This window comes from Neodiprion virginianus, chromosome 5 (genome assembly GCF_021901495.1).
Source record: "Neodiprion virginianus isolate iyNeoVirg1 chromosome 5, iyNeoVirg1.1, whole genome shotgun sequence".
NCBI classification, from domain to species: domain Eukaryota; kingdom Metazoa; phylum Arthropoda; class Insecta; order Hymenoptera; family Diprionidae; genus Neodiprion; species Neodiprion virginianus.
Genome location: NC_060881.1, coordinates 7,041,758 through 7,060,930, shown reverse-complemented (window position 1 = coordinate 7,060,930; position 19,173 = coordinate 7,041,758). Strand labels below are relative to the sequence as shown.

General features: G+C 39.6%; 1 protein-coding gene and 1 long non-coding RNA gene across 2 annotated transcripts in view; one reads left to right on the top strand and one right to left on the bottom strand.

Annotated features, from left to right (window-relative positions):
* LOC124305689 (protein cortex-like) overlaps positions 1-18,466 on the bottom strand; it is a 237,579-nt gene extending 219,113 nt beyond the window's left edge. The window contains exons 1-2 of the mRNA XM_046765336.1: positions 18,312-18,466; positions 15,407-15,604 (exon numbers count right to left, since the gene is read on the bottom strand). Of these exons, the coding sequence (XP_046621292.1) occupies positions 15,407-15,604; positions 18,312-18,314 (201 nt within the window). The 5' untranslated portion in view covers positions 18,315-18,466. The remainder of the gene's footprint in view (positions 1-15,406; positions 15,605-18,311) is intronic.
* Positions 18,467-18,505: 39 nt separating this feature from the next.
* On the top strand, positions 18,506-19,170 carry LOC124305697 (uncharacterized). Its single transcript, XR_006908417.1, has 2 exons — positions 18,506-18,793; positions 18,853-19,170. It is a non-coding gene; the product is annotated as an uncharacterized LOC124305697 (long non-coding RNA).
* Positions 19,171-19,173: the final 3 nt, after the last annotated feature.

Genomic DNA, 19,173 nt, shown 5'->3' with positions numbered 1-19,173 from the left:
AAGAAAAAAAAAAAAAGAAAAGACCGCCTCTGAGCTGCCGCCCCCCGATCTAGGAGTGGCGGAGACGGTTTTTCGACCCCACCTTCGTAGGGGTTGCGCCCCGAACGAAGCCCGACGATAGGCCCTTCCGACGAAGGGTGTTTCGTATCTAGGGGTGTCGCCGCAAGGGATGCGAAATTAATGCGAACGCGAGGCCTCCCTCCCCCTCGCCCTCACCCTCACCCTCACCATCGCCGTCCAACCCCTCGCGCCACCCAGCAAAGCCCGAGCCTCGCTAGGGTGCGTAGATACAGCTCGATCGATTTTTTCCCTGCAACCCTTTATACGTCGCCGAAAGGGGAGATCTGTGCAAAAATAGGGCGCTCTCGCTCGCTCTCACCGATCGAGAGTGTCCTACATGTAGGCCAGATCGTCGCGAAGCGAGGAAAAGGGATCGTGATAAAGCGTCTAGCTAGCTGCCAATGCACCATACATACAAGGGTTGCCCCGTATATATTGCGCGAAAGGGCAGATGCGCCGGGTTTATTCTACTCCGGTAGGTATTCCATCAATGGGTTAGAATGTTCCCGCCATTTTCTTTCTATACTTTTATTCTATTTTCGCACCCCGTATTTTTTCTCTCTCTCTCTCTCACTCTCTCCGTCGTCTGTTTTTAATGTGCACTGTACTCGCTGCTCTCTCTCCCGTCTTAATTTCGTTCTCCTCCTCTCGTCCTGCACCCCTCCCTCCCCCCCTGTCGGCCCAACAATTTGGGAGGGTATTTTTCCCGCCGCCCCTGCCGCGCCAACTTCGACGCACGTATTAACAGTGCGTGGAAGAGCATCGCTGCGTAAACGCGTTACACACGATTCCCGACTTATGATACCTTGCCTTTCGATCGAGTCTCTACACTTATACATGCGTGTCAAATTATACACACCAACAAATTCTCGGAGTTCACGCTCTCCGCGGTTCTTTAAATATATTATTCCGTTGGTTTTCTTTTTTCTTTTTTTTTCGGAGGGAGGGGGGAGAGGAGAAGACACGAGAGTTTTATTTCCTCTCCCTCTCTCTCTCCCTCTCTCTCTCTCTAATAAATATCGCTTTCTCTCTCTCTCAACGACGCCGACGCCGCCGGCGCGACGCTTCCCTTTGCAAATTTGCCGCCACGTGTACCGGTGACATATCGTAAAATAGTGAGAAATTTGTATCCCGCGCGAACAGACGTGTACGATATTCGCGAGTGTTTTACGGTGTTGCGGAAAAAAACGAATCAGCCAATTTTTTCGAGTCGGTATCTGTGCGGTTTTTGGGTGAATCGAATCCGAAGAAAGGAACATATAATGGAATATTGTTATAACAAACACGTGAGTAAGACATGTGTAAACTTATATAAAATAATTTCAGCTCGTGTACAATAATATTTGATTACGATTACGATCTTTTTCATGTATATATATATATATATATATATATATATATATATTTGCAGTAGCTTTAAACCGAGGGTAAAACGTTACGATAAATTGCAAACACGGCTCACATGGCTCAGATGTAAAATAAAAAATGCAAAACCGTCTCGATTTCGAGTCAAGTTTCGTGCGTGGAGAAAAAGGAATTAGAAGTATATACGTTAAATTGCGCAGTTATAAAATTAACCGTAAAAAAAGCAACGCACGAGGTAGGAAAATAATAATTTCTCAATAGCAGTGCAACAACTGTTAAAGCTGCGACGACTATTCTATTCAGGTTATTTGAACCACACTCCGGAAATAAACCTGCGCATACCATAACCTATATGATTTCCTATAAACCCACACACGAATAGAACAAATAAAAAAAAAAAAGAATCGAAAAAGAAACGATACGAAAAAATAATAAAAAGAAATCATCCGCATTGGCCAAGCGCCACGGTTAACGATTATCTAACAACTAAAAAGACACACGTGGATGATGCTAGGCGACACGCGGGATTGTGAAACTTGAAGTGTGATACACTTGGCACTGTTTAAACATTTTAGAAATCAACAAAAGCACGCATTGATTGCATAAAATTCTAACAGTTTTGATTCGAATACGGATTTTTCTTTTCTTTTCTTCTTCCAGTACCCTGCTCGGGGATTTTTACTTTTACATGTGTCGTGAAAGAAAATTTTTCGTCGAAATCAAAGTTGCTAAATAATCTAGCACAATGCCCGAAATACATGGATCGGTTCATTTCTATTCATAGAACGACGAACCATACCAAATTTCTAAATACTTGTTGCGTTACACGATAAACGACAAGTTGTAAAGATTAAATTTTTACTGCGAATTGGAGATTTATAATTTGAGAAAACAAAATCCACCTATAGATCGTTTTATATTCTAATGTAATAAAAATAAAGATAAATTTCTCGCATACAATTATCATAAAATATGTACTTGGTAAAAAGTATTAATATGTTGGTATGATTGTAGATTCGGTGAAACGGTTTTTCCTATAATAATTTGAAAATAACTATCGAATTCAAATTTAAAGAGGCCAAGCGAGGCTGATTATTAGTCATTCGAAATGAATCAGGCCTTGACGTCTGTGTAACGAAAATATGATTACAAAATCGGATAAAGAAAAGTGGTATATATAAACATATAAAACAAACCTAGAACTTTATTTTCCACATAGGTATCTTTAATGAATTTAAATTTAATGCGACAAAGGTGTATAAAATTGACCTGACAAGCAAAATGAAAGTAATTTTGAGATTTCGAGTCATACACGCACAGACTTGTATCCGTGTAACGAAGAATCAAAAGAAAATGAAGTCTCAAGTGTATCGAATCGCGCGTTTCACCGTTAAATAAAACAATTTGAGAAACGGGTAACCGAAGGTGAACCAAGGCGCAGAGAAATACCGCGTAGCGGAGAATTTCGCGAATTCCACCCCGGGAAGGCGAGTCTGCGTTTCTTCTTCGCCCGCAAGCGACAATATCCGTTGAATTCTCGGAGGGTCGCGGTGCAGCGAAGCTCGACGAAACGAAGGACCACCTTGCAGGCCGAGGGCCATTTACAATTCAATATTGAGCATCCCGCTGCAGGAGAACCGGAGCTGGTGCAGCAAATCGGCAAGAGACGAGGAAAATCGTTGCGGAGGAAGCGAGTCGCGCGAATTTTTATTTCTTTTTTTTTTCTTTTTTTTTTGCAAAAGGAAGTCGCTCGTTCCGCTACGGACTCGATTTTCTATTCTCTATTTTCTTTGATTTCTGAGTCATGAATTATCATTTCGCGAACAATGCGCGAAATTTCACAGTTCCGGTTACACGTAGCGATCATTCGCGAAACCGTTTCTCGCTCAGCTGATCGAATAAGAGCGCGAAGAAAATTATGATTATCATCTTTTTTTTTTCCTCGCTTAATAGGCATTCGAGCAAAGAGATAAAAATGAAAAAAGAACGGACTTGAGCTGCTGCTGCCGTTGAAATACGGATTATCTCGATCCGCGGTCCGTTACATTATATACCGCTCCGAGATGTTGTATCTCGGACTTCAAAGTGGCTCGATCAATTCGCACGTTGCGTCTACGTGTACCCGGACAATGTATCGAGCTGCTGAGGAATTTCACGTTAATATATGCCTTACACGCTGATCAAATTCAAAGGATTGTATATATACAGTATTATATTATATTATAACTCGCTGTGAGAGAAAAAACAGTCATTCTCCGTTGATTGGATCAGGAATAATTATCGAACGCGCCGTAACGAAATTGCAATATTAATCTCTCGAGATGAAATCGTGTTGTAAAATCTTGGGAGAAGCTTGCTTGGATCGAAATAAAACTTGTCATTGTAATATCGATGAGTTTTGGAAATAAGAAAACCTGTGCATCGACGTGATGTTTCACATTTGCGATAAAAGGATATTTACGAATCGATTACGCGATACCCTTTTTTTTTACGAATTATCAATTATAGTCGAATACGCGTATAGGGTGGGAAAATTTTTAGATAATATTATAATCAGTCCAGAGTCTAGACACATAATTACCGGAATTCAAACAGTATTCTAATCATGGTCTGTAAGTAATTGGGACAAATATTCGGACGAAGGGCAAAATTCGGAAAGGAGAAAAATGCCGAAAGGACGTAACTCCGACAAGTCAAAGTATCGAAAGTGCGATAATGAGAAAATTTAAAGATGTGAAACATCGAAATTCCGAATGATCCAAGATTCTCAGTTACGTGAATTTCTGGCTCGACGAAATTTCAACACTTTGATCGTTCTTTCCGTTATTCTGATTTTCAGTTTTTCACACCGACGCGTTGACTAAACTACGCCGTATGAGTATACTTTAATTTCCGGAACTTTGCTCTATCGTAACGTGAATTTTTAGAATCTTGGATTTCGGAACTTTGAAACGTCAGGTTTCCAACGACTCGAAAGATTCTTGTTTCTTGAAAATTCGATATATTTGCTTGAATTTTCGCCGCAAAGTAATTCGGAACATTTCAAATTCGTAACCTCAGCCCCGCCCGGACAAATCAACGATTGCGTCTCGGAAAGACGCGTGTATAATAACATACGTAGATGGTATACCGATATGAAACTGTACACGTTGCTATTTATAAGCGGCATGCAATTATCATTGGTTAAAATAAGTTAATTAATAAGAGATTCAAGCCGGGTTGGCAGGGTTGAATAATCGCGAGTTAATGATAGCCTGCGAAACGCCGATCAGCGGTAGCAGCTCGCTATCTTATCCGGCAAAGCTGCTGTTGTAACACAGCAAGGGCGAACCGTTTTCCACCATCTCCTCAGTTTCGCACACACGCACGCGAAATCCCGTGTCATATAGAAACGCACACGGGTAGGTTAAATATTATGCAGCGAGGTGTGGCGAAGACTCACGCAACGAGCTGCGGGTAATCTTTGCTCGTTGTTCTTCTTGTTGGTGTGCAGCACCGTTGTCGGTAGTCACCGCGGTAGCATTTAACTTTCCTCGTTTTACCCTATGGAGGCCACTTGGCCGCGTTGGTAACCATCGTAATTATAACTCGCCAATCTCGCTTTGCCAATCTTGAGCATCAGCTGTTCCTAATTCCGTAAGGCCTGCACTTAACCCCTTACCGCCTAGGGTTAAGAATACTCAAACCTCTCTCTCTCTCTCTCTCTAAACTAAAAAGGAGAGAATAAACGAACGGTAAGCATCGAAAGCTTCCCGTATTATGCCTACTTGGAAATAATCTTCACCTCGCTAGTCGTCGCAATCCTGCGAAAGAGGCTTCAACTTCCTTCGCGCTTTTTTTATCCCGCTCTTCGATCTCGCGCAGCGATATCGTCTAAGCTGTTAGGTATAATCCACGGACTTTACTCCTCCGATATCTCCCTGCGGGGAACATCCGTCCCGAAGACCTCGAGGACGTATTTACCTTATCCCGTTGGGCCTTTTACGGCCATTTTTAGCTGTACCTTTAGCGCCTCGGAACTCCGCGGGAGTGAAATTGCGAGCAACGGTTGCCGGTTGTTAAGGTGTACATAATATATATATATGTACAAATTTTGCACATGCATACATGCATAGGCATGTTACATGCATTCGTATGAATAGGTGTACGCGCATGTACCCGCGAGAAGCAAAATGCCCTGTAATTTTCGACGACCGGACAGTAGATAGCTTCGAGTGGATAGTTTGCGTCGTTGGAAGGCCGGCAAACAGAATCATCCTTCACGCGTTTATGGATTATATATGCCAGACGAGGCGAGTATTGGTTTGGTATGAAATCGTAACACGACGTGTAACTATCGAAGTCGCCTTGACGTCGCAATTAAATCGCAATTATCAATTACCATTTGAAATTTGTTCGCGAATGGACGCGATTATTCTTTCACCGCAGTGCTGTCGACGCGATTTATAACAAGGCCGTCTGCGTTTTTCGGCGACTGGGAAATCAGCTTTTTTCAACTTTTTTTCGAAAAGAAGATGAGCATTACTTTTCATTACCTTTTTCACGATCCGCAATCACGTTACAAATCTTAGCAATACGTGCAATAAATTTACCAATATGTTCCGTATATAGGAAGAAGAAACATCGCATTTTCTTTAAATCGATTTTAAAGTATGTTGCTGAAAAGTGAGTTACTGATCAATCTGAAAATAATATTTTCAGCTTCGTTAGTAAATTTTCACGATATTTAAAAATTTTCAGGTGCTTAGACATCCGGCGTAATTCGATCGCATTGATTTCTCAGCTGAAGTTGAGGGGAAACGTGTTATTATGACTCAGCTTTGACAAATGGTTAAAACAAATAACGGATTCGGTCGGATTGTCTTTTGAGAGAAATAATTCATATGCAGACTTACCAAAGAGACCGAATGTTTGTGCATTAATCGACATCATGTATTATAGAAATTGGTCTTAAGCTGAGAACCTGAATTTTTCCCATTTTATGAATAACAACAAATACACCCGGCTTTGTATCCACAGGAGATTAGTTTTAAAAAATTTCTTCCTTTTTTACCAAATGAACGTTAATCCGTTTCCAAACTTATATCAGGACTAAGAACGTTTTAGAAAAAGCAAATTGCGTTTACTGCACCATAAGACATATACATGCATAAATTTAACGTTGTTTCTTATTTTTTGCTCGCAGGAAACTTCAAGCGGGGAAAAAATGCTGACAATTCCTGTTATATAAGGTAATAGATTTGGCATACAGTTAACGGCGGAAATCGGTTTGACAATACCGATAAGTAAAAACTATTTATTATCGGTAGAATAACGAACGATGCGACTAATCGAATATTCATGATCGACGAATGGTAAATTTGCGGTGGTTTGGGCCTTAGTGGTCCTGTGGTGGCTGTTATTTGAATCCTACTGGCCTGCTAAGTCCCAAGTCAACACAAATCGACAGCATACTCGGAGCTATTACAAAAAGGAAGAAACTTTTACAAGTCAATTACAAGGAAGTTGCACGGTTTAAAATCTCACTCTGCCCGTATAAATAATCGTTCTTCGAACAGTGAATAACACCGAAGATTTCGCTGTTTTAAAAAATTGTCGAATCAACGGCGCTCCTCTACACGTACAGAAGTCTACCAATAAAGAATATCTGCCGAGACGTTATACTAATTTACAGTATAATATTGTATCACAAGGTCGTTTAACCGAGAGGACGTTGTCTTATCGTCAGAAACCGGTCGCCCCGACAGAAAAACAAAAACAAAAAAACATCACGAGGATTATCTAGATGGTACGTCTCTATTTTTTCAGCACAATCTATACGGTGTACAAGGACACGATGTCGAAGTCGTAAGATAACGAACAGGTACATTACAGAGTGCATAAAATGAAGTTTTAACACCTCTCGCTTCGCCTCGCGTCAAGATATTACGTAGCGAAATTCCAGTCATATGAAAAATACCAACGGAGGCGCGAAACTTTATCTGCAATAATGATAATAATGACAAATAAAAATAACGTTAATTAATTTACTCCACAAAGTATCGACGCACCCGGAATCTAAGCTACCTGCATAAAAACAAAAGTGGTAATAAATGGTTGCACTGAGAGAAATTTTTAATACCGGTTATACTATTTTCATTTTTTACCACAATCGAAAAATATACTTCTAGGTGGAAAATGAAAATTAGTCTTTCCTTCTCATTACGATCACTGTTGCTATATTTTCAAAAATAACACGAAGAATCGGCGAATCTCGCAAAGCTTTTCTCTGTTGACCTTAAATAAAAATAAAATAAAATATAGAAAAAAAAGGTAACAACTGGCCCAGTTGGAGCCTTGCAAGCTGCCTGCGCCACCCGCTATGCCAGCAATGTTGAGCACATGCTACAACGATCATGGTTACGGTATCGGGACACCGCGCTCACTGCACGTTACAAACACACTACGCATAAACAAACCAGAAAAGCATTTACTCGGGTATACCTTGTGTATGGAGATGGTGTGTACATATATATATATGCAGACATATCGGTCTCGATTTAGGTAGCGGTTATAACCCCATAAATAGGCAGTGACATTGACGTATTGGATAGAACGAAGTAGAAGACGGACGGAGATTCTTTATTTCTGTGAAGATCGAAAATTCGCGCGTGTTATAATTTAACGACATTGATTTTACGAAAAAAAAGTAATATGAGAATCATGCAGGTTTCTAGACTTTTTCGAACTCAATTCGGTGCATTTGATGGATTTTACCGTGATGTAATTGTACAGAGAGAAATAAATTTTTATTTTTACAGCAAATAGATGCTGCACGGTTATCATAATTTTTCAAGATGATCGATGGTCCGATTTCAATTATCAAGTGTGAAAAAACTGTGCTTAAATAGAATTGTTCAATACTGAGACATTTTTTGCTATAGTTTCATATACTTGCCTCATACCGAGAGTGAAAAAATCGTGGATACTGAGGATAAAAATTATAGAATATTTCCAGTATTGAACATCTGCACGATAGTAGAGTGGGACTTGCTTAAACCTTGTATACCTAATTCCTTAACTTGTACATCAAGTATAGCAATAAAATATACAAGCAAAATTCAAGACGACCTAAATCTTGATCCTTTGGCAACATGCGGTAATTTTCCATCCCCGCGCCAAATGATCATACATTATAAATTACTTTGAAAAAATGACTAACAAACGCGACTGACAATGAATATCTTCGCTTGGCCCGGCTTGTTAAAGTCGCCGAATATAAAAATAAAAAAAATTTCTTCTTCCCTTCCTTGCTAATTTTTTTACCCTGCATTCCGGCGGCTGCAGGCACGTTAGGCATAAAACGTAGTAGAGTACCGGAAATGCGACACATATGCGACAGTGAAAACCGAGGGACAAAAAGAGGCCGCGTAGCCGGAGGATGCAGGCATCTAGTCAGATATCGCGCTGCGGGATCGGAGTGCGGTTAAAACTGCCGCTCGTAAAGGCGGGACGTAACTCTCTAAATCATGGGGGCTCATTCCGTCCTCCTTGTTTGTTTCTTTATTTTCATATCATTTTTTCGTCTTGTTAACCCTTTTTCAACTCTTTCGTTCCATATTATCAGTTTTTTCTTCTTTTTTTTTTTTTTTTACTTTATTTATATTTTTTTTTTTCGTTTTGTTGCATTTCTGCACTCGGTGTGTACATTTATGAGTCGAGTTACGCCCCTGATGCGTTGGTCGGTACCTTGTGTGTGCATTTCTCGGACAGCTGCATTGCTGCAGCGTTCGAAGGAGGCGTATATATACGTATACGCGTGCTATAAGCTACGAGAATTGCTAGGCGGGAAAAACTTGACAATTTTCAATATCGTTATAACCGGCGCACCGCCGGCACTGCTCGGACGGTAACAAAGCACCGCGGGCGCTCTGCAATTACCTTTATACATACCGAGCATATGAAATTACGCTAATTTTCTTACACGCGTATATTTATATACCCGCGTATAACCAGACACTGTAAAATAATGAGAACCAAGTTTTTCCACTCGCTATTAGCCCGACGTTTTAATATATTTAGCAAGAAAGCTAAACTCTTGAAAGATGTATCCTGTAATGTTCCTGCGTCGAAGGCTCGAAGCCTGCAACCACTTTGCAAATAGTACATTGTCTAACAAGGAGGCAAACTCGGTCTTTCCGGGCCGAGCGGAGTTTGCAATATGAGTCGTGGATGAAGTCGGAGACGGTTGTTGCAAGTACGCGAGGCGAAAACACCGTTGACTCCTTTTTCCACACGATTATTTATACGACAAGAGTATGTCGCGCGTTTTTTCACGAAGCACGAAACTGAGGATAGGGTCGCGTAATGTCAGATTTAAACTCAAATCGAGGCTTTTTTCCATGAGGGATATGAGATACTTCGAAGGCTTATTCAGGGTGCCTTGAACGAAAAGTCAAATTTGAAACCCTGCGTCGGACAGCAAATTTCAATTTTATATCATGGCGTCCACTTTGAAATACGAGAATACAGACGTAGGCATATGTATTGGCGAAATTTGATTTCGTCAACGATTTTTGTACAGGGTTGAATTTCGGCGCGTGTACCAGAGCGGTGTAAGTAATAAGGGACTGAAATCGACGTGAATTCGATTTCACGAAACCGATTTTAAAGCAAAGACGCCGTCGCGCGGCGAGCAAAACGTCAGCGTTACCTTAACGCGTATCCGACGATACTGAGAAAGGATAATAATTATCCAAAGCAGAGCAGTATAATACAAACTAGCGACAGTGCATGCGCACGATAGGTACATATATTACCTATATAATATACCTCGTATAGACAAGGCAAAGAGAGAAGGTAGCCGCGTGCACAGCATCTGACGTCTTCATCGGTCTCGAGGGGGTTTTAAAAATAAACAATCACGAAGGCACCTGCAATTACCAACATTTTAACGAGCTGTAGAAAAGCTGCGTTTATTATCGCCCAAGCATTGCTTGCCAATATCATAAATTATCATTTTCCATAAAGCATTTACACACGCCCTATATTATTATACACTATACCCTACACCATAAACCCGCCCTATGCAACGCAACGTACAGCTGTCGTGTCGCTAATGTGTATATATATATATACGATATAAGAACGCACCTTACTATTTCCAATTCATACCTGTAACGTACACGTCTAATCTCTTCGTTTTTTTTTGTTTTTTTTATCACTGCTAGTCCAGTCTATCGGGCTTTTTTGCTCTACAAAAGGTGGTGTAGAAACAATTTTGATGTATGCTATTTAGTTCCGCATCCCGATGAAGAATCCAATATTTTGACCATCGGTAGGCTCAGAACGGTCCGCCGTCTTCGATTAAAGGTACGAAAAATTGGTTTCTTTCAAAATAATTCCTCAACGGATGATCCTACGGCAAAAGTCTCTTGGAAAAATTTGAATAAGGCTGAATTCCCTACGTTTTTTGTATAAGCACTATTTTTTTTTTGTAAGTTTGATGTACGACGAGTTATTTTGAAAAAAATTATTTCTCGTACTCTTAATCCAAAATGGCTGACCCCAGCGCCCCAAGATCGAAAACCTGGATTTTTTATCGGGGCCCGGAACTAAATAATATATATCTAAATTATGTCTACACCACCTTTTGTAGGGTAAATGCCTTTTTTAGTCCCTATTAAGGGGACTATCCTACTAGGCACAGTGTTTTACACGTTCCGATTTATCAGTTACGCTACATCATTTTTTCCGGAGGGAAAAAAAAGAGGAGATTTTACTCAAAACTGCAGGAAAAGAGGGATGCGTGAACCTTTTAAGTAAAACGACTAAAAAAAAAAAAAAATAGCCATGTCAACTATATTTTCCACAAAATAAAGTAGCAGAGTAAATTCTGCACTTCGAGATGTATATTATCTAAAAAAAAAAATGCTCTTTTACAAAAAAAAAATTTGCTCTATTGTTATCTCCGTGTACGTACATTTTTTTCTTATCTCACTCCGTTCAATTCTTTTTAGGTGTACTTCTTCTTTATGCTTGAGTTTTTTTTTTTTTTTTTTCCTATAACTTCTTACTCGGACCCGATAACCTTCCAACCTTCCAACCTTCTTCACGTATCCTCGGGGCAATTAGGAAATGGAGGAGGCGACATTCCCGCTGCCGTATGCGACACGCCGAGTAGGTATACCTACCCTAAGGTATCAACGAAGTAACCATTGTCTTCGCAGCATCGAGCTGTACTTGAGGTCGATTGTTTTAAACATGACAATAAGAAAAAGGATTTTTTTTCACCGTTTCTCTCTCTCCCTCTTGTTCTCTTCGACCATATTTGCCGACGACTCTTCACTTCACGGTCACCAGCTGATCGTTGGTACAATAAGTCGTACACAATTTTACCTGCTTGCGAGGTGCGACAAGCCTCGTTTCTTTCTTCACCTTAACGTTTATCCCGCAATTTTAGGGAAAATAGGGGAGGGTATTAGGGTTACAATATTTTTTCATAGTACTGACCAAATAGAGTAAAATTAGATACTGATTGTAAAAATTTTCAGATAATATGAAGACATCGGAGGGGGGAATTTAAATTTAAATTTTAGATGTTTTTTAATTGTGTTTTTTTGTTTTTTTGTTCTCGTAAACGAGAATGGACTGAAAAAATCAACTTTGACGGTTCAGAGCCATGTTTATACGTGCGACTAAACGTAGGAACAAAATCATTTGGGATGAATAAACCAGTATTCTGAAAATAACGACGCGCAATTAAACCGTAAGAATTATGATTTTGTAAAATATAAGGGAGCTTTGAGATTCGGTGCATGTATTATTTTTTTTTCTTCCAATGTCAATTCAGAGGTATGAAAAATTCTTCTCAAACGTCAAATTGATTTTTTCACGCCGTTATAGTTTATGAAGAAAAAAAAAGTAACCGACTGGCAAAAATTGAGGGATATTAGGGGGAAATTGATCGGTTTAGGGTATATTTACGAGAGACATTCAGTTTTAGAGTACCTGAAGGAAAGAAAGAAATAAAAAAAAATAGGATTCTTTTTTTTAGGAAACAGGGAACCCATTGTGTAGCCTGCAATTATCGAAGGTGTGACTACCGTATTTAGATTTCTTTCCAATTTCCGAATTCCAAGATGCAATTAATCGTTCGATCATTTATTTCCCTGTTAATTAATTCAAGATTCGTCGATCATTATTTCACGCATCCGTTAGTTTTCTTCAGACTCGAAGAACTTCGAATCTCGAAGTTTACAATGCCTGTACAAATAACATTTTCCTCGCTCTATACCGGAATGAAACTCATAACCCACATTTCACGTAAATTCATATAAACTCGATTTGAACTTTTTTACCTCTAATATTTCTACAATATAAAGACACATGTACGTATCTACAGACACCCGTGAACATAGCGGAAGCTGGTATTACACACCCATCGACTGCACCTATATTATGTAATATATAACACCGATAGAAATATGAATTACACTGTCGCAGCCGCGATATTTCATCGAGAATCGTTTATCTCCGGATGATTTGTGACCATTGGCAAGTACGTGCGATTGCCTCTATATCTCGGCTATCTGAATATGTATATCTAAGAACACGGGCCTCCCGAGCATATTCTCGACTATCTTACGGCAACAGATCTGCGGTATTCTTCGTTTAAGAATCGGTTCGAGTATCTCAATCGCAAAAACAATTCCCCGTGCGATGCTCACTGTACGCGTGATATAATATTGACACTATCGCGTGCCTAATACGCAGTTAGAAAGAAAAACTTGACCGCTGACTCGATGAAAAGACTCTGCGAAATAAGAGTTTTGCACTGAGAGAAATTTTTAGTTCCGGTTACCGCTCGGTCCTCAACTATTTTCATTTTTTACCACAGTCGAAAAATATAGTTCTAGTGGGAAACCTCATTCTCGTTCCGAATAACCGTTTTCTTTTATTAAGCAGGAAAAAGATATATATATATATACACGTATAACGGATGTAGAAATCGAGTGGAGGAATTCGTTGAATCATCGAAGCTCGAGATGATATAATTATTCGCCGACTTATTCTGATCGACATAGATAATTCGCGAAGCATCGAATCAGTTTTTTATACAGAGTGTATAGGCACAGATAAGAATCGTTAATTATCCACTGACTAAAACTGATTAAGCGCTAATTACTGCCTCTAGGCTGCAGCAGCTAGTCTGTATATTAAGCTTTGATGTGATGCAGCGTGATATTATACCTGGCTAAATTAATAGATATAATACATTGTGTGTGTGTGTGTGTGTATAACGTGATGTAAAAATAAATATCTTTATGGGGTCAAAGTATAGGATTACGCGTAATAAACGTAGGTCTAATTACGAACCATACGCTAGGTTGAAACCGTGAAATAATTGGATCATTGATCGATTTCTTTGCCGGGATCGGTGTAATATACTTATATGCGTATAGCGTGATTATGGGGCGCTATAAAACAGGGTAAAAATTAAATAATTACCACGCGTCTTTCGCAATCTATGCCGTACGTAAGGTATCTTATAACACGGATATGCAACGCGCAAAAAACGAATGACAATGTATAAAACCGCGAGATAAATATTATTACAGCTAGTATAAGTAACCACGCACGGTACGGTGAAGAAAAATTGAATTACAACGGTAAAAACTGGATTCTTGGTATATTATACAGACACGTACACACGTGTACGGGTGGATAAATCGAACCTAATCGTCGGTCACTAATCGACCTTTATATTACAGACGATACCCTCCGACCTGTAACACAATAATACAAGGAGCATTGTTGGAACGATGTATAAGTGGTAACACAAATGAAGCGAAATGGAAGCTGTGTTTCTGTGTTTCATCTAACTCACGTTACATACAAAATCGGTCGAGTCATTCGAAAGATGATTACAAGACACGAGATCACAATGACCCTTCTTTTCTAATTAACGTTTACTTGTGCAAAAGTGTGTGTGTGTGCGCGCTTCGTATAAACTCTCGTGAATCGCAACTTCTAGACAAAACGTACCTGACATATACTTGTATATGAACCTAACTTCAATTTATACCAGTGTCTAAATGTTTATTATACATTAGATTTATATCGGAGAACAACTCTCTCGGATGTGATTTATTATTATCGTTGATGTTGTTGTTGTTGTTGTAATAATTATACTTTTGTTAATATCAATCGCAAGGTTCAACAGCTGATCGCAATTAGAATAATAATAATTGTTTCATCATTCTGCAGGATTTCGTTGAGGCAGGGTTGGGGTTTCTATGCGGCATGTGCCTTGATGTTACTCGCCGAAATGCAATGCCCTTGGAAATCCCAAAAATGTCCAACGCACCTCGACGCAGTTAAATATTTAAAAACTATACGTGTCGATAGTTATTTTTGCAACGTTTTCAGAATTTCAATCGCAATGGTAAATACGACTGTGTTCGTACGCGTGTAAGAAAGATGGTGAGGCTTGTTGTTGGCTGAGGTTGAGCAAGGATTACAGTCAGCTGGTCAGTCGGCCGTCAAACGTTGCAAAGTTTGTTAAAGCCGTCACGCTTGGCCAAGCGATGCACCAAATTTTAATAATACCATTTTTCTCATATATTTATAATTTTTTTGTTATTTATTCACGTATCGACGAACCCCGCGGGGAATATTAAATGTAAAATAGAACGACACCTCGGGCACAAAGATAAGTCCTTGGTTTCGTTGTATTCATTCCGACGTAAAAGAATTCTCCTATATATATTCAGTTATATTTAACGTTTGGATTTATGATTGCTAGTTCATAAGTCTTCGTTATTGCGTATGTGTGTGATAACGAAGTTCAAGTTTCGTCATCGATCATCACTGACGAAAATTGTTTCCAAATAAATAACGATCTAAGAGTTTTTGTTTTTTTTTATGTCCAATTACTTGGGTAAATAAATAAGTTCATTGGACAATGTTTTGCAATATTTAACGTGGAATGTTCACTCACCAGTTTGAAGTGCTTGTCCAAAAGACGGAGTCTCGGCAGCCTGACGATGCCAGCTCTGAGAGGGGTGCTGGTACTATCGCCATCGACGAAGACGTCGCGACGATCTTCCCGGGCAAAGGCGGCTGGCAGCATCCTCGATTGACTGTAGATCGACAGGTTTTCTTCCTCTTCAAACTTCACTACCGCACGGGCATTGATCTAAAATGTTGGAAGGCAATTTTACGCCGAGGTATGGAGAAAGAAACTAATCAACCCCCGAACGGCGTTCAATTAGAATTAGTGAATTCCGATCGTAGAACCATCGCAATCCCAACCGATCTCACGTGCGATACGTGTTCATACTGAAAAGGCGTACGGTAATGGTTGAATAGTTTATGGGATTCGCCGTTGAAGCTAGCGTACGAGGTTGAACTTGAGAAAACGGTTTTTCACTCTCTGTATCATTAGAGTTTTATTTATAGTTTTTGCTGGAAATAACGTTGCACACTAAGAGAAATTTTTATTTCCGTTTACCGCCCAGTCCTCAACTATATTCATTTTTTACCACAATAGAGAAATACAATTCTAGGTACAAAATGAAAATTAGTCTTGTAGCTTTTCCAAGAAAGTCTAGTATCCGTTACTATTCTTTCTCGTGCTAGATTTTCTTGCAACTGTTGCGAAAATTTAACGCTCGTGCAACGATAAATTGACGTCAAAGCCTTGTTTGGAATCTTTCATTTGATCCAAAGAAACTTTTTCGGGTGCCACGGTGGAAATGTGCAAATTATTTTTTTTTTAAACACCCTAATATAAATACGCAATACGTATAAATTTATTAAAATGAAATGCATTAAATCCCGTGTATAGATATTATACACGTTACAAGAACGTCCGGCTCGCGGTATGTGCAACAGACCGAACAACCGATCTCACTCTGGTTACACGGAGAGAGAGAGGGAGAGAGAGAGGAGAGGAGATACTCGACAAGTTCAGAATCTAGCGGTGAATTACTGTACATTGAATATTCATTTATCAATAGGCAGAGGCCGGGCAGAGCGTGTTTCCAATAGTTCGAACGAGGGCAGGTCTTGTAGAGCAAATACTTGCTGCACACGTCCCGGACGCGGCGGAGACTTCGACGCTCGAGGCAACGATCCGAGGTATAAGAAAAATACCCAAGATCGCGATTTTCGCCGAGCAATGCTACGACAGTTGCGTACAAACGCCGATCTGCAAGTATGCGAGAGAGAAATTGACTAGAATTGAAAAAAAAAATTACAAAAATTGACCGCTGTCGAAGATACTGTTCGGACAATTTTTTTTAATCGGATAATTGACACCAACTTAAATACTATGTCATATACTCGGGTGGTTTTTATTCTCGACTTTTTCGAATTTTGACCCTACCTCAACACTAAATCCTCGCGCAAGAGCTGTGAAGTTTGCCATTTAAAATACACACGTTTTTAGCACAGTTTTGGTATATATTTTGATATTAGTATTGTATTTTTTTTCTGTGAAATTGGAATCTGCAGTGTAAAAAGGGGAAGTTCGATGTCTGGTTCGCGGCCAGCCTAAAGCCGCTTGTTTCGAATGATCCGATCCGATCGCATATTGCGAAGGGCATCGAGTCAACGGCACGAAGGCAGCAGCAGCAGCAGCAGCAGCAGCATCGGCAGCATGTCGAATTATAAAGACAACAAAATAAACAGCGGAGGCACAAACACGCGTCCTTCGAACGAAGCTTGCAGCAGCTTGTACGTGTAATTAGATAGACGCTTGCCTAGCTCCGTACTGCATCGGCATTAGTCATCTAGTAGGTAGCAGCAGCCTCCCTCGCCCCCGACCAAGTTGTGAATTCGATGAATTTAAATTCCCGACTAATCAAATATGACCCGCTTCCGAGCAAACAAAACGAAAACCACCTTATATACACTCCACTCCCGGAGATGATCTCGAATCGCGTAGGCTGTATTCACTTCTGCGCTGCCAACTCGTACAATTGCTTCGCCATTTTTTTTTTTTTTTTTTTTTCCTCCTACCCGACTTGCGACTTGATTTATTCCGACGGGCATTTCGCTTCGCGGTCAAAATCGAATTACGCACGAAACCGCCGGCATTGAAAGCAGCCAGGAAACACTGCCGCGTGATACATCATCTGACACGATTTTTTGAATTTACAAATACAGGAAATAGCGAGTCAATCAAAGCCTACAATTAAACTCTCCGATTACTTACACACCCAATATATTTATGAGAATGAATAACGGCTCGGTTTTAATTGATTTCCCAGTGCAAGGAATTAAATCGGCTCATTTATTATACATTGTTGTATACGTTATGCATGTCGATTCTGCACACGAGTTTACACGCGTTGAATATGCGATAGATTATATTGTCCGAGACGAATCGATGAACGTGATGGAGAATAGCTTGGATATCCTGCGCTACTGTAAACGACTGATGCAGGCTGAATCGAGAGTTTTGAAAAATCGCTTAGAACCGTTAAGAATGTAATATTACCAATAAGACACACATGTATATATGTATATTTATTGTTACAAGGGGTGAAATCACCCGTTTTACCCCCCTTTCTAGTGATCTAATAGTCATCGTAGATAAAAGACACGGAAGAGCGCTAATATGTTATAAAAGAATAAAGTTACTGCGTCAACCATCGTTGTTGTAGAAAAAAAAAAAAAAAACTGTCTCGTTACCGACTTTAAACTGTAAGCACGGTTTTAACCATTAAAGGATTTTTCTCCAAACATTTAATTCCACTGCCCGATAATTCGCTTATTACGCTCACGAACACTGTTATTTATTCTGTAACGCTCGGTCCGTTTCAATATGTACCGGGACAATCTCTCGAAACTTGAAAATCAACCGCACGTACCAAAAATGAAAACAAAGCAATTCGTACCATGATAGCATCACACCTGGAAGCTTTTCGTTCACATTCGAGGGAAAAATCAATCGGTTTAACTTTACGACACTGAAATTCAACTCCGTATATATAAATTCACAGTAAGTCCAGCACTGTACCTCTTAATCGACACGCGACGGCAGACTAAACGAACTGAAACAAGACGGCGATGTTACGACTTCGGCAACGACACTCGTTGGTTAATCTTTTGATAGTAAACAAGAAGCAGGTGTGTCACCTCTGGATGTGTTGAATTAACTTGTATGATACGCGACTTGTCAGACAACGTACTGTAATATCATATTAGCAGAAACTATTACAGAAATTTACACTGCAAATTTGTTCAATTGCTGAAAACGAATTTCCTTTTTCTATTTAGGATTTAAAAATTTATCAGAATTAATACATGATATTATTATACCTATGTACATAGAAGAGGAGTAGCCGATGAAGTGATTTTCGGTATACTCAACACAATGGTGAGGAAAATGTCCAAGGTAGGATTTTTGTCATAATAATCATGGATCATCTTGCGCAGGGAATGTGCCAGGGTTGGATGGATGGTAGGTGCAGAGTCACAGGGTTCATCGAGAGCGGGTGAAAAATATCTGTAAGCATTGTGCGTGGTTGATGAAAATTGTTTTATTGTCCTAAAAATTACCTCAAATTTTGTATAATCATTCTGAAAATTACAAAAACTAATCTACCGTATTACGTGTGAATAATAACGGATAAAAACCAATTAGACTCTTCGAGTATAAAGTTTAGATTTTTTCTCTTCCGTATTTTCTCATTCTCCGTACAACGATTTGTACTAACGTGTTGGTCTTACAACTTCAAACCTAATAAATTTACATAT